Raw genomic sequence first — 15,204 nt, 5'->3', positions numbered from 1 at the left:
GGCACAGTATAAACATGGGTCTTATAATGTGTCAATAAACAAATATTTACAACCTGTAATAACTATAATTATACATACAAGTATGTTTATAATGCATTATAGATGTGTTATGATTATCGAAAGTGACACAGTGAACACTTCTTATAACTATATTTATGTATCGCTAAAGGCACAGTATAATGCGTTATAGACACAGGCCTCATAATGTGTATTGTTATAATGAATTATGAATATTTATGACAACTGTAATTATACATTGCTATAAGCACATTATAATGCATTATAAACATGGTTAAGTGATCACAGAGCTTTAAATGAAGAGCCACTTAATTATTTGACTATTAATTTAATAATCTGATCATCTCTGCTCCCACCGGGACATAACACACATCCACACAGCGTACACACCTGCACGTACACACACACACAAACACACACCTGTAGGCAGGACCTGGATGTGTGTGTTCAGCTTGCTGTGGCTTACTTTGCCTACTTACGCTGGGCTGTCACAGTGCCTCATGGAGGAGGATACACCGCCCCCACAGGTCCTGCTGCACTCCCCCCACATCGACCAGGGACCCCAGCCTCCGTCTGCGCTCTGAGGCCAGGTACCGAACGCCACGCACTCCCCCTGATAGCACCACTGACCCGGGGAGGAGCAGAAAACACAGACACGGGGAGGTTATTATGGAGTTTGAATCATTTCTTTACAACAAAAAGACACATTAACGATCGGGACTCGCAATAATATGCAACTTATTACAACGCTGAATTTTTAAGTGTCAGTTTTATGGTTTTCCAAGTTATTAGCTCACTATAAATTTATGTGCATCTGTGTATAGTGAAATGTAGACTATACAGACTGTGAGTGATGGCGTTCGCCTACAGTAACGCGTCCTCTCTCTTCTGTCTCACTTTAAAAACACACACACACTAACTCGTGATTACACGATTACTCACCATCATCATTTAATTTCCACATTAGTCCTGTTACCGCCGGACATTTTACATTTTGTTTCCACCCTGTTGAGGTTTATTGTTTGCTTGTTCGTGTGACTCGAGTCTGTTTGTGTCCAACATTCATAAAATCATAAAATGTTGTACCATTCCTTTAATTTGTGCATTTTCTGACCTTAAATCATCATTTATTTCGGTTTAATTAACTTCTCATACTCATGTGTTTCCTTTAATGTCTGAGTGCTGTGAGGTTTTCAGGGTGGACAGCGCGGCGTGTGGCGGTTCAGGTGTGTTTTAAGCCTCGTGCTAAGCTCTTCAGATGGAGGACAGGGGGATCAGAGGCGGCGCCTTTGTCTCGTCAAATTGTGTCAGTAGGTTAAGAACCTGGAGAGAGACACCTGAGACGGTCAAGGTGAGGGCTACGTCGGGTCACTGTCCTCTTTCTCTGCCTTATTCATTCACCTCCTGAGACGCTGCCTAAACCAGATTAACGGGAGAGATCAGGACACAGGAGGAAGATCTGACCGTCCAAGCCGAGCGGAGGAGTCGGGTAAAAACTTAAAAAGTCCTCTCTGTTGGTCAGTGTCCGCCTCTCCTCCACCCCCCTCGCTCTGCCTGCTCCTGTTGGAAGGGCCTCTCTCCATTACATGCTGGGTGAGAAATGGCTGACATTCATATTCCTTTGAAGCCGTCCCCCGGCAGGGGCAGACGGGTAGTATGCCACTGGCTCTCCTAAAGCTGCTCCGAAAGCTGTTCCAAAGCCCCCCGGGCTCAACCTGGGGCCCCCTGTGTTGTCCAGGACCCTGTCCGTGGGCCCCGGTCCTCAAAGGCTCCACTGAGCTAACGGTAATCGCGGGTGACAGCTCGTGACACTCTCCCATTCTTCCCTTTTAGACCTCGGACCATCCGGTGACAATGGCTGCCGTAATCCATGTTAAAACTGTCTCCTCTAACCTGGCTGGCATAAACAGCGGGCCGATGACCTAAAGCTTGGCCTGCTTGAATGTGTGTGTGTTTAAGTGTGTGTGTGTGTGTGTGTGTGTGTGGTAGTACCCATTGCATGAGTGAACACTAGCTCTTTCCAGAGTTAGCTGAGGCTAATTTCTGCACACCGAGGAGGGAAGTTCTCTCCCTTACTCTCTCTCTTGTGATATCTGCAGCCGTCATGCAGAGACAGTTCCAAAAATATAATGGAAGTGAATGGAGTTTCATTTGTGACGCTCACATCGTCTCTACCAGAAATAAAGTCTGGATGATGCACAGAATGAGCTCTCAAGAGATTTACTGGTAGAAAGTAGTGCCACTAGACTGAAATCAATGAATGTCAATGGAAACCCTTGAAAATGACTTTACAGGGATTTATTCAGCAAGTTCAGCACTAACTTGACGTTGGTGCTCGAGGGGAGATCAGGTAGGGTTCATCCTCTGGGTACCATGAATGTCTAATGCTGTGTCCCAGTTCTCGTACTTCCATACTTCCATATGTGCATTCACACTGTCAGTTATGTCAAAATGCAGCTTGGATGGCGGCGTGTTGAACACTGAACACTTCCCTTAAGTTGTACATATGTTTTATGTTTATATTTTGGCAGTTAAATGTTGGTGCTAACAGTTATACTCGAGTTACCCTGCTGAGTACACAGAGTACTACATAGAAGTATCCGAACTGAGACACAGCAAATTAAGACTTGAGGGGTGGTAAACCTTTTCTCAGTAAACCTTACATTACGTCAACTTCTCTGATTTACAACGCCATACTCCAGTGTTGATGTTTCACAGGAAGGTAAAACTTTGGTGGCGACCTGTTGAAGTCACTGAGCTAACGTGTACGATGAATGTCTGTCAATGGCCTCCATCTAATGCTTTAGTTGTATCTGTAGAGAAAACGTGTTTGTTTGCGGATGACTTACCCCTTTCTCGATGCTGCCGGTCTGGCACAGAGTCCCCTCTGCAGCAGGGATACTGTTAGTTACACAGCGGTTGCTTTTGCTAAGGCACCAGAGCTCTCTACACACTTCCTAGGAAAGAAGGCAAAAGCAAGTTGGTCAGAATAAATCAACTCAGCAGACTCGTGTGGGTTGGATTGTTGAATTAAGGGTGAGAATGATTTATCAGTAGCCTTTGGTGTTTTTCCTCTTAATGTTTTTCTTCTGACAGCACAAAAAATCCATAAATCTGCAGGACGATTCCAAATCGAATCGTAAGAGAGGATGAGACGAGCTGATGAGACCACATCAAGACGAGCTTCAAGAGAGCCCATATGCTTTGGATCACGGCGCATCTTGAGCAATACGCCGAGGGTCACCGGGTGCTGTTAATGTTCTCTTATGAGAAATGAAGAGTCAGCTGGATCAACACCATGACTAACGTTTGCTCACGTTCAACCTTGCGGACCACATGGGACCGTGGCATCAGTTCAAGAAATCCAATTTCATCTTCTTAGGGGAAATCAAGAGTGAGCAATAGGCCTCCCAAGTCTTAGATAAAGACTTGTAGGCCGAACAAATATCTTTAGTATTACCGAGCGGCCTGAGTAAACATCATATCTCCATCTTCTCCTCCTCACTCCTCAGTCGAGAACATGAGGAGAATCCATTTAGATGACTAAGAGGAGGGAGTGCAGATGGAGATAGGGGGGTAGACAGCACTAAGTTGCCCCCCAAATAAATAAAACCATAAAGTGAACATATGTTACAAGGACAGATCTGCACAACCTTGCATTAGATTTCCCATTAAACCGACCCGGGGTCTCCTCGCGTCTCCACTTCAAAGGCTTTTTTTACAGGACAATTGTGTACGGGCAGAAGAGCAGCCCCATGAAAAAGAGTTACGATGGTGCGCATAGATTCTGACCCCGGGGGTCAGTAAATATGCCACGGGGGGCCCTGCAGCTCCCTGAGCCTATCCAGATTAAATAAAGCAGCAAACTGCCACTCTCTCTGGTTGCAGCGACTCCCTACACCGTCCCTCCCACCTCCACCACCACCGCCACCGCCGCCGCCAGCTGGTTTCAATAAGCCGCCCCGTTGCTCCGTTCACTATCTCGGCCCCTCTGCTAAAAGGTCAGCGTCCGGGGGACGTTTAACGAACCTGGATGTGGATGTGCCTGATGGATTTACGCTAAGAGAGAACAAGCCGGCGAGGGGTGGGTGCTCGGTAATATAGTCATCAAAGGTTGTTTGTTTTTCATACCTTCAGCTCCCAGCGTCTCATAAACACTGGGTTTTTCGAGGGTGGCTTTGAGCGCTAAGGAGTGGGAAGTAACCAAAGTATCGCTATAAATTACCCCGACGATTTCCTCCCTCGACGTCTGTGTAACTTTTCCCAACCTCTGACGGTCTCACGCTGTGATTTAAAGCCTGTGATTTCCCCCCCACCGCTCGGGCCCAGCCGGTTCTGAAAGGTATCGTCGACCATATTCGGTGAAATATCGCTCCGCATCAACGGTTCATAACCTCGTCTGGTAATGACCCCTAAATACAAAGTTAGGTTGATTTGTGTCGTGTTTGCGGTTCATCTGAAGGCTGACTTATTTCTGCTTCTTAGATCGTTTCAAGCAAAATGCCAGATCTGAATGACGGCAACAAACAGCTCCAATAAGAGCCTCAAACAAATCATCGATTATATTATTATATTTAATATCTTTGGACTTTACACGTACAAAAATATTGACTTACATGAACAGTTGCACTAGTTTCAACAAGGAATTCACCACAACAAGCCAAATCAAGCTAAAACAAGCCTAATAAACCCGTTCAGATTATATGAAGGCTCAGAGTTATGCAGAATTAAGAGCGTGGACGCTTTGATTGACAGGTGGGTCAATCAGAAACCTGTGGGTGACGTCACGGAGACTACGTCCATGCTACGAGTGTCAAAGGGAGCGTCCCTTTGTCGCTGCTCTACACTGCTGTTCAAAGTTCAGCCCAGTTGAACGGGACACACCGGGTCATGTGTGGTGCTAAATCTCTGTCCCGTCCCGAAGATGAGTGAACATCGTTCAGATTTGTGACCCAGATTTTGAGACTTTTCTGCGTTTTAAAAACACAACAAATCATTTTGTTATCTCCCAGCCTGTTCCCCAAAGAGAATTATTAAGACTAAAATGCGTGTGTGACATTATTTATCGCAATATCAGAGATAAACTTTGATACGCTCTGACTAAACTTCCCTTCCTTTCCCATCCGCCGCTCTTCTGGATCCTTGATTCATCCAAATGTGGAAAAGTTCAATAAGTTATGGCTTCGGGGGGGAAACCAGACTCTTCCATTCATTAGACCTTTTATCCATTTCTGTGGTCACGTCTGTCCTGTAAGCAGTCGTAGAGGGCATCTCTTTCACAGATGGCTGCATGAAATAGATCTTATTGTCAGACGAAAAAACTCCAATCTATGCTCTCTGTTGAATCAGCGCTGGAATCCAATCCGCTCATAAATGTGTGTCTTTCATGCTGATCTAAAACCACAATTATGAGCTTAAGAGCCAAAATAACAGGGCTTGATTTTGGGGCCTGTTATAATCTGCTGTCAGATATTTCTTTCAATGAAATGAAATAACTCTATGATCTCAGCTAATCTCTGTCCTCCATCGCGCGGCCAAATATTTATGTAACGCAACAACAATATCACGTTATTGTTCGTTAAATCTTTGAGGATTGTTCCTCGTCTTTCACTGCCCCCGTGTCGCCTCATGCGCCGAGGTTTTTCTCATTACGGCGGAGGCTGAGCGGTTATCATCGCAGACGATGAGAGGAGTGTGTCGACTTTGATCCTTCATCTCTTTGTCTGCGAAGTTTAGAGATTAAAAAGAAGAATAAGGCGACGTGTGGAAAGACAATTTGAAAAAACAAAACAAATATCTCCATCGCGTGTTTGAAGAGAACGATCCCACTGAGGCCTAACATGCTGCACGTGTACGTCAACACCTGATATTAAACATGAAAATGGAGTTCTCAGTTAGCTGCAAGAATCGATGCTGAGATCACACAACACATCGAAGGTGGAGTGAAAAAGACATGGAGGGAGGAGACGGGATGTAGCTTCAATAAAGTATAAAATATAACGTTCAGCTCTGACAATGATCCACGTCTTTACAGGGATTTAGGCAGGACAACCTATCAGTGCTGCGTTTCTCCACTATACTCACACGATGCTTAACCGTATCATCGCTTGGCTGATAAAAATGTCAGAAAACTACATGAACATCGTCATAAAGTTCCAGTCAGTCCAGCCAACAGTCCAAACCCCCAAAATAAAAACATTTCTGAAGTAAATCCACAAAAAATGTTTGATTACTTTAATCATAAATCAAGATTTACTGATGTTTACTTGTTTGAACGTCGACTGTAGCAGCGTTTTGATTTTAGACAATATTTGATGTCTGCTATAAACTCGATAATTTAGCCGCTCCAGTTAAAACATATATCAAATATCCTTTTTGTGTGTGAGAGAGATCAGTGAGCAGTGACGGATGCTGGTTTCTTACCCCATACTTGCATTGGCGTGACGAGGCTCCGTACTGGAAGCGACACTGCTCGTCTGCATCGTACACCTGCCCCGGGGCCACTGTTGGGTACAGGAAGTCTCGTTTCAGAGGTTCATTGTCCAGACACGTCCCCCGACCTGAGCTGTCAAAAAGACAAACCTACAATAGGATTGTTTCTTACACAAAGAAACCTTTCTACACTTGGCGGAGTTAGAAAAAGCCAAGACTGGATGATTAGCCCCCCCCCAAGCACCACCACCACCACCACCCCGTCATCTTTAAGACTTCGTGTTGTTTCATTTACCATTGTAGCTTGTCAAAGATCTCAAATGACATGTAGTTAATGTCGATGTTACACATCAACACCTCCTCATCAAAGAGAGCGTCGAAAGCACCCGAGGGTAAAAGGGGGCCGCCGCGCCCCCGGCCCTCCTCTCTCTGATTATACGGCTCTGCGCTCCGCTACTCTGTGCGTCGCCTCTGATAGTGAATCCACAGAGGAGCTGATGAAATAACAGAGCACGGAGGGGAAGGAGGAGAAAAATCTGTGAGCGAGCCAAGGGTCATATGTCCAGGCACTCGGATTATGTTTAGTCTGTTTTGTCAGATAGAAATATGTGAGCTCACAATGAACTCGCAGGGAAACACACACACACACACACACACACACGCTGCGTTTTATTCATCCAATGAGCTCGCAGTGTTTCTGAGACACTGAAATCATACGAGTAAACAAACAAAAGAGATGTATTTCACTCTGAGCTCTCTCTGTTCTCCCTGACTCAGGCAGAAATATCACTACAACTATTTACTATAAACGCTGAGCGCCTTCCAGCTGCGGCAGCTGCAACACCAAGTGGAATTCCTCCCATCCCTCGAAAGGAAAAGTTGGGCCCGGTGACAACAATAATGTCGAGCTCGGGCTTTAAGGGGTCGAGCTGAATCACAGGAGGAGAGGATAAGACTGAGGAGTGGAACTACAGAAATGTATGTTTGCTGACCAGACTTTCAGATGTTCGTCTGCCCGTGCTTCGTTCACGGCGTTTGAATTTTAACGTCTGACGCTTGAGAAACTCTTGGACTCAAACTGCTCGTACTCCAGGGGGGTAATTCTGCAGTTATGCAGGGTATGTGGAAAGATTGTGGAGTAACTAATTTGACAAATAGTCCCTGAAATTTCTTCTTTCTTTTTTTTTTTTTTACTTTCCTTTGCTCTGAGCACCACAAACAAACTTAAAGTAACATTTAGTAACTTTCCTCTGATAAACTGACGTCTGCTAACGTCTCTACACTGTCTCTGTCATTCGTACGTCGTTTCACACTATGTAACTTTGGGCTCCGGTCGGGAGAAGTACGTAACGCTTTACGGCACTAAGTCACACAGCAGCAACTATTTCACTGGTTCTGGTGAAACTGGATCATATTTTATGGAGGAAATGTTTTCTGGTTTTCCCTCTGATGTCCTCCGGCCGCTCTGCCTCAACTCTCTGTGATTTTACAGAGTTTATGATGGACAGTGAAGTAAACTGCTGACAGCTGTGCTGCCTGTTAGCTCATGTTAGCTCAGTCTGTTAGCTGCTGTTAGCTCATGTTAGCTCAGTCTGTTAGCTGCTGTTAGCTCATGTTATCTCAGTTTGTTAGCTGCTGTTAGCTCAGTTTGTTAGCTGCTGTTAGCTAATGTTAGCTCAGTCTGTTAGCTGCTGTTAGCTCAGTCTGTTAGCTGCTGTTAGCTAATGTTAGCTCAGTTTGTTAGCTGCTGTTAGCTCATGTTAGCTCAGTCTGTTAGCTACTGTTAGCTCATGTTAGCTCAGTGTGTTAGCTGCTGTTAGCTCAGTTTGTTAGCTGCTGTTAGCTCATGTTAGCTCAGTCTGTTAGCTGCTGTTAGCTCATGTTAGCTCAGTGTGTTAGCTGCTGTTACCTCAATTTAGCTCAGTCTGTTAGCTACTGTTAGCTCATGTTAGCTCAGTATGTTAGCTGCTGTTAGCTCATGTTAGCTCAGTTTGTTAGCTGCTGTTAGCTAATGTGAGCTCAGTTTGTTAGCTGCTGTTACCTCATGTTAGCTCAGTCTGTTAGCTGCTGTTACCTCATGTTAGCTCAGTTTGTTAGCTGCTGGTAGCTCATGTTAGCTCAGTTTGTTAGCTGCTGTTAGCTCAGTTTGTTAGCTGCCGTTAGCTCAGTTTGTTATTCAGTGTTTGTACCGCGGGCTGTTTCAGGCCAAGTGAAGCTAGTGTTGTGCCAGAACCGGAGCCAGGGGTGAGCGAGTAATGTAACTGAGCTCAGCAGCCTCTATGGACATATTGGCAGAGGAGAAGTGAGTGAAGAGGAGCCACTCACGGTCCGATATGCAACTTTAAAACAAGTTAACTGATTTCTTTTGTTAGTTCATGTTAGCTGGGCAGCCCGAGGAGGTTTTCATTTTGTCCACAGAGGCTGCTGAGCTCGGTTACAGGCCCAGCTCCGGCACGACACCGGCTTAACTCCTGGGCCTGGAACCGGCCTCTATGGACATAATGGCAGAGGAGAAGAGAGTGAAGAGGACGCTGACGGAGGAAGCTAAGAAGAGAAAAGGAGAGAGTGAGCGAGCAAGAAGCCGCCGGACAAGAGTAAATGTGGGACTGACTTTTAGTGGTTGGTGAGAGCTTGGTGAAATAAAAGGCTGAAAGACAGACGCCGAGCTGGGCTGACTGCTGCTGGACTAGGCAGTGATATCAGCTGCTGCTGGGGACCTGGATGATGTTCGTGTCCATATTCACCACGGTGGGATTACACTCTGAAACTAGGGGACGCTGTATTGTAACAAAATACCAAATGTTACATAATGTTGTTTTAAAGTTTATTTTTTAAGCTGCAGACTTTGTTTTTCCATAAAAAGAATCCAAACAAAACAACAAACTGAACAAAACAAAGATCATCTAATAAATTCTGTTTGTTTTCATCCGAGGGAGCAAATAAAAAAATGTATTTTAAGTGGATCTTAAATGTTCCAGACCTCTTCTTCTTCTTGTCTTTCTTCCTCTCTCCATCATCCCCTGTTCTCAGTTACTGAACGGAATAATCCTGTTTGTTGGCTCTTGTTCCCTCAGAGGACCCCTCTCATCACGGAGACAAACCAGTCTCTGAGACTCCCCGTGCACGGAGGGCGAGCTTCACTATTTATTGGTTTGGAGGGAGACAAAATAGTCAAAGTTTAAACATAGAGGCTATTATTTGACATCGTCGCAAAGGCTTCCTGTCCGGCGGATTCGGCCAAATTCATTTATAGCGGAAATATCCTCTAATAAGCGAGAACATCAGCAAATCCCTGAACTCTGACACTGAGTCATTCATGTAGATACTAACCACACTGAGTGTTGAGACAGCGGCAGGGTGATTAAATCAAACTAACAATTAACATAAGGCGCAAAAGTCTAACATCGAATTTAATCGAGCATGTGGGGCCTCGGAGAGTTTCATAAATCCAGACTATAAACCGGCGTGCAGACTTTGGGGGGAGAATAAACTATGACTGAACTGTGAGTGCATTCATAAACCATTCCTTAAAAAACCCAAACAAAGCACCACATATTGCTTCAGCAATACAGTGAATCTAGGCCAACACCGCAGCCAAAGTTGTTTACTTGGCTTGGAGGAGCATGTGCGATATCCAAAACTCTGATTGAGGGAGAGAAAGGGAGGATAATTGGGAGTTTACAGACAGAAAGCTTTTGTAAGAAAACATAAAAGCTAAAGGCAATAAAACCCAAAACTCAAACAGAGGTATAACAGCCTGAGCGATCGTTGATTCTCCTTAAAAATCTCTTTTTGTTGGACTCTCGGACATCCGAGCCAGAAAAGAAAGGGGGACGGGAACCCGACAGAGCAGCAGAGAAGCAGCTCTTTGTGTCCTTTGCTGGAAGCTGGCATATAATACTGTCATCTCTGTCACAAGTGCTGTTCACTAAACCCTCCTCTCCTCTCACAGCTTTCAGGCCGGAAACATCATCTGACAACCACCAGCCGCTATTATCGGCTTTCTTGGAGGGCCTCGCTGGCTAAACATGAATACACAAACAGAGACACACACACAATGACAAAGACACGCCGCATCCAACCGATGCTTCACCACGAGGTTTTCTTAGAGATGGAGGCGATGGAGCTGAGAAAAGAGCAAATATCTTCTTCTTTTTTGCAGGACGCTTAAATAAATCAGCTCTATTATCCAGAGTGCAAAAGAAGATGCACAAACCTGCCGACCCTCTGAATCAGTCTGGTGCGATCAAGGATCAACATCTTCGAGCAGAGCTAACTTGCTCGGCGATCGTCTCTCTCAGACGGTGATGATCAATGTGTTCAGGACAGCAGCAGTGGCAGCAGCGAGGTCCTCGAACCTTCATCTCATTGTTGTAGCACTTCTCGGGCCTTCTGTACCTCAAAAACTTCCCGTTCTTCTTCTTCTGTTTTGAAATGGTCCATTCTTTTGAAAGCAAGTTATTTATGGGGAGCCATTTTGAGGCAAAGCAACAGACTTCAAACACCTCATGAAGCTGAAACATCAAGAGAAGTGGACAGCTTCTTGTAACTCTGAATACTAAAAGACGTCATCATGAAGAAACCAACGCACTCGCCAACACAAAAAGGTTACTCCACACGTCAAAGTTGTATCTTTAATCATGTTCTGCTTGCCAGTTTGTCAGATCCATGATTCATTTCGACTCTTTAAAGTTGATTTGAAAAAAGCGCGTCAGCAAACCGTCTTCCTTCGACCACAGTCGTGTTTCTGATCACCTGCTGGATGTAAGTCCAATATTATCTCTTTTTTTTAGCTGCGTTTTTGGTCTCCACCAACTCCTCAGCTACATTTTCCATTATGTTTATCAGTTAGCCACTGAAATGAGCTTCCTCCACCGGTTGCCTGGACTCAGCCTTAGAGATAGGGTCTGATTAGGATGCCCCCCTGGGCGTCTTCCTTTGGAGTTGTTCCGGGCACGTCCAACTGGGAGGAGACCCAGAACCCACTGGAGGGACTATATAGCCCATCTAGCCTGGGAATGCCTCGGGAAGGACGTCTGGAGCGTCCTGCTGAACCTGCTGCCACCGCAACCCGACCACGGATAAGCGGAAGAGAATGGATGGACGGAGTTACCCGCTAACTTTATCGTTTGGTCCTGGGTGTGAAGTGTATCACCGTTTTCAGCTGCCTGCAGGACGAGAGTCAACCGAAACAACGAGCTACAAAATGCTAAAAAGCTCTGATTAGTTGGGTGATGAGAATGACTTGGTGTTCAACAGTTAGTCGCTAATTTTGCGTGTCGATTTCAGCTGCCCGATGAGCACGGCGAGGATCAAAAAACCAAAACAAAAGGACACAAAACGCTCAAAAGCTCTGATTCTGTGTGATTTGTTGCTACAAACAACCCCTTTACATATTAATTTAATCTGTTGTTATTATATAAAAACACAGATGAGATGATCCATGACTCCCTCGGCGCTGTATCTGGCACGTTTCTTCTACTTTCCATTGTGAAAAAATGTTGGTTCTTGGTGCCACATGTGTCCACATGTTCAACAGACTCAACGTGGCTCTTTGCAACAGTTTACAACAATCCTGCTATTTCTGCAAGCACGTAATTGCTCGGAGTTGTTGAGTGTTACAAAGACGAGGAGGAATCGTTGACCTCATTCTGTGACGGTGAAGAAAAAAAGAAGAATAGCAGCATGTTTCTCATCTGCGGGGGGAACAATCCTGACCACTTTCTGATTGTTATTCCTACACAATGAAGCTGTTTCCCAGCAGAGGCCGAGCGAAAGGCGCCGCGCCCAGAGCTCAGTCAGTCGTCTTCGGTCCACACAGCCACCAACAGTCCCCGAGTGAAATCTATCTGAGATGCTTGAGACCAGGATGACTCTTAAAGTTCATTGTTTGAAGGCTGCAGAAGGGGGGGAACTCCACCGATTTCACAGCCCGCACCTCATCCCAAATCTACGGCCAGTTGAGTTGCATTGATGATGATTAGCGTGCTCATTTAGATGCCTCCTCTAAAAAACTGCTTCAACTCAATGTACCCATAACCTGCAGGGATCAGGCTTTTAGTTCATGCAGTCCTGTCATGATCTGACAAATCAAGAGTTCACTGCCAGACTCCAGATGTTTTGTCTGGCCTTCTCCAACTCCAACTCCAACAAACTTGTGTAAGTTTTTTTTGGTCTCACCGTGCCAGGCTGGCAGGACTCAGACAGCAATCCCTCATTCTGCCAAACGTCACCGCTTTTACTCCTCAGTTTATTTGTGCACTTCAACTTTTTTTCAAGTCTTCTATGACTTATCCACAAAACAGCGGCGGCGGTCAAAGGCAGCTGGCCTACACATCACCGCCGAGCACCACACGAGCTCTAACATCACCCGCCTTGTGGTGCGAGGATGCAAGAGGGGTTGGGAAGGCACCCGGTTATCATCCGCAGCCACAAGGAGGTCTGGCAGGAGGTTTGGTGATGAAATGGATGTGAATAAGTGTGGGGAAGGACTTGCTTACAAGACAGCCTAGCGGGTCACCACAAGGGCCCGGCGGGTTGTAAAAGCAGCGAGCAGGAAAACACACACACACACAAACACACACACTCAGGGAACAACCGTCATCCACTTACTCGAGGAAGCTGGTGATGTAGTCTTTGCTGCAGGCGGACCAGGAGAAAGGGTTGGTGTTGGCTGTTATGTGGGCGGCCATCAGTTTGGCCGTCTCGTGGCCTTTGGTGCCGCAGGAATTCCCGATCCCGTCATGGTTCATCCCAAAACTGAAACACACAAAATAAAAAAGGTCAGCTGGGTTCGATGATCTCTAACCCGCTGATCCGAAATGAAGCAACTTTTCCTTTTCTTCACCGGGAAGAAGAAGAGGAGGAGCCAGTGTCGTGCCAGAACCGGAGCCGGACAAGAGTAAATGTGGGACTGACTTTTAGTGGTTGGTGAGAGCTTGGTGAAATAAAAGGCTGAAAGACAGACGCCGAGCTGGGCTGACTGCTGCTGGACTAGGCAGTGAGATCAGCTGCTGCTGGACTAGTCAGTGATATTAGTCCATATTTAGCACAGCGGGATTAAACCCGTGTAATGTCGCTGTAGCTCTAGTTTAGATGGGATCAGAGCAGACAGTCCAGGTTTCTGGCTGCAGGACGCCTCCCTCTGCGGCCGTGGCTGTAAAGATCGAGCTCTTTGGCTCTGAAAACAGCTGTGTGGAGGAGAGCCAGGGGGTTAAAGGTCAAACCCTGTCTGGAGCTCGGGCAGGAATGAATAAGGTCTAATCACCACTCTGATGGCTGCCTGTCAATCGCCGCCTGCAGGTCTGAGCAGGCCGCGAGGCAGAGTCGACCCCTGCGAAAATATACTTTAAAAAACTCTTATCTGCTGGAGAGGGGATCTCGTGTTGCAGCTGGATGTCAAAGCTGACTTCTCCTTACAGTCCACGAGCGCTAATCAGGTCTAATGTATATAACAAACCTGACCGCATCAGCACAGCCTCAACCTGTTTTTCTAAGGCTGGCGTTTATGACATTTTACCCTACTCTGGAAATAAATCAGCCGCTGCAGAGTGTGTGTGTGTGTGTGTGTGTTTCTTCATACATCCTCCAGAAGAAGCAGAGACTATTTTTACAACTGCCCCACAACAGAAGCAGACACGAGACATAATAAAGGAAATCGCCATCTTGCTGAACTCTCTCGAGGGGGATACGTAGACTAATACATCATCATTATTTTGCTTTATATTCAGGAAGAAAGAGCCAGAGGTATGTGGACACTGACATTTGCATGAGGAAATATGTGGAAATACAGTTCAAGACGTCTGGGGGCTACATGCAGGTCTGGTGAACTCGAGTAGTAAGAAATGTTTGTTATTAGAGCACACGTGAAAGTGATAAAAGGTTCGAAGTAGAGCTGCAACAATCAACTGCCAAATATTTTGAGGATCAATTCATTGTTTTGAGTCACTTTTTAGGAAATATTCTCTGATTTCAGCTCCTCAAACGTGAATATTTGCATGTTTCTTTGGTCCTCTGAGGCCGTGAACTGAGCATATTTGTCTAAAAAGACATTTGAGGACGTCACCTCGAGCTTTGATCAACTTCTTTCTGAGACTTTATGGACCAAACAACTCAACGATTGGTCGAGAAAACCATGGACAGATTAATAAATAGAGAAAATAATCGTTGATTGCAGAAGAGGTGGGCTCGAGTCGAAGGAGTCTGACTCGATGTGGTCATGATTTGAAAAAGGCTACCAGCACTCCAGCAGACAAAACAGTGTCATGTTTGACGGCAACCTCGTCAGCTTCAGAACAATCCCCAAAATCAGGTCCGAGAAACAAGACCACATCACCCCTATTCCTGCATCGTTAAACTTCAGGATCAAAATCCAACTTGTCGTCTATAAATCTCTCCATCGTCGAGTCCATACATCCATCTCAGAACTTCTCACCCACCTACAGAACCACCAGACCCCTCAGGTTGTCCCACCGTGCCCTGCTTGAGGGCAGTTAAGGCTGTTGATGCTCATATTAGGGACCCTATAAGCCTGGGAGTCATGTGTGATGGCAGCCTGAGCTTTAACTGACTAAATGTCGTAGGATCCACCCTCTTCCAACTCGGAACCATCAGGAACTTCCTCTCAACGGCTTCCTGTTTACAACTGATTCAAATCGCTGCAGCCCGGTTACTAACAAGGTCCAAGAAACCAAGAAGAGACCACATCACCCCTATTCCTGCATTCTTACACTGGCTTAGTGTCCACTTCAGGAA

At 45.7% G+C, this 15,204-nt stretch overlaps 1 protein-coding gene across 1 annotated transcript in view; it reads right to left on the bottom strand.

Annotated features, from left to right (window-relative positions):
- Positions 1-15,204, bottom strand: part of adamts6 (ADAM metallopeptidase with thrombospondin type 1 motif, 6) — a 64,407-nt gene that overhangs the window by 33,329 nt on the left and 15,874 nt on the right. The window contains exons 10-13 of the mRNA XM_019278628.2: positions 13,063-13,209; positions 6,442-6,583; positions 2,868-2,975; positions 498-643 (exon numbers count right to left, since the gene is read on the bottom strand). Of these exons, the coding sequence (XP_019134173.1) occupies positions 498-643; positions 2,868-2,975; positions 6,442-6,583; positions 13,063-13,209 (543 nt within the window). The remainder of the gene's footprint in view (positions 1-497; positions 644-2,867; positions 2,976-6,441; positions 6,584-13,062; positions 13,210-15,204) is intronic.

Source organism: Larimichthys crocea, chromosome IX (assembly GCF_000972845.2).
Source record: "Larimichthys crocea isolate SSNF chromosome IX, L_crocea_2.0, whole genome shotgun sequence".
NCBI lineage: Eukaryota > Metazoa > Chordata > Actinopteri > Sciaenidae > Larimichthys > Larimichthys crocea.
This window is presented reverse-complemented; position numbering and strand designations above follow the sequence as displayed.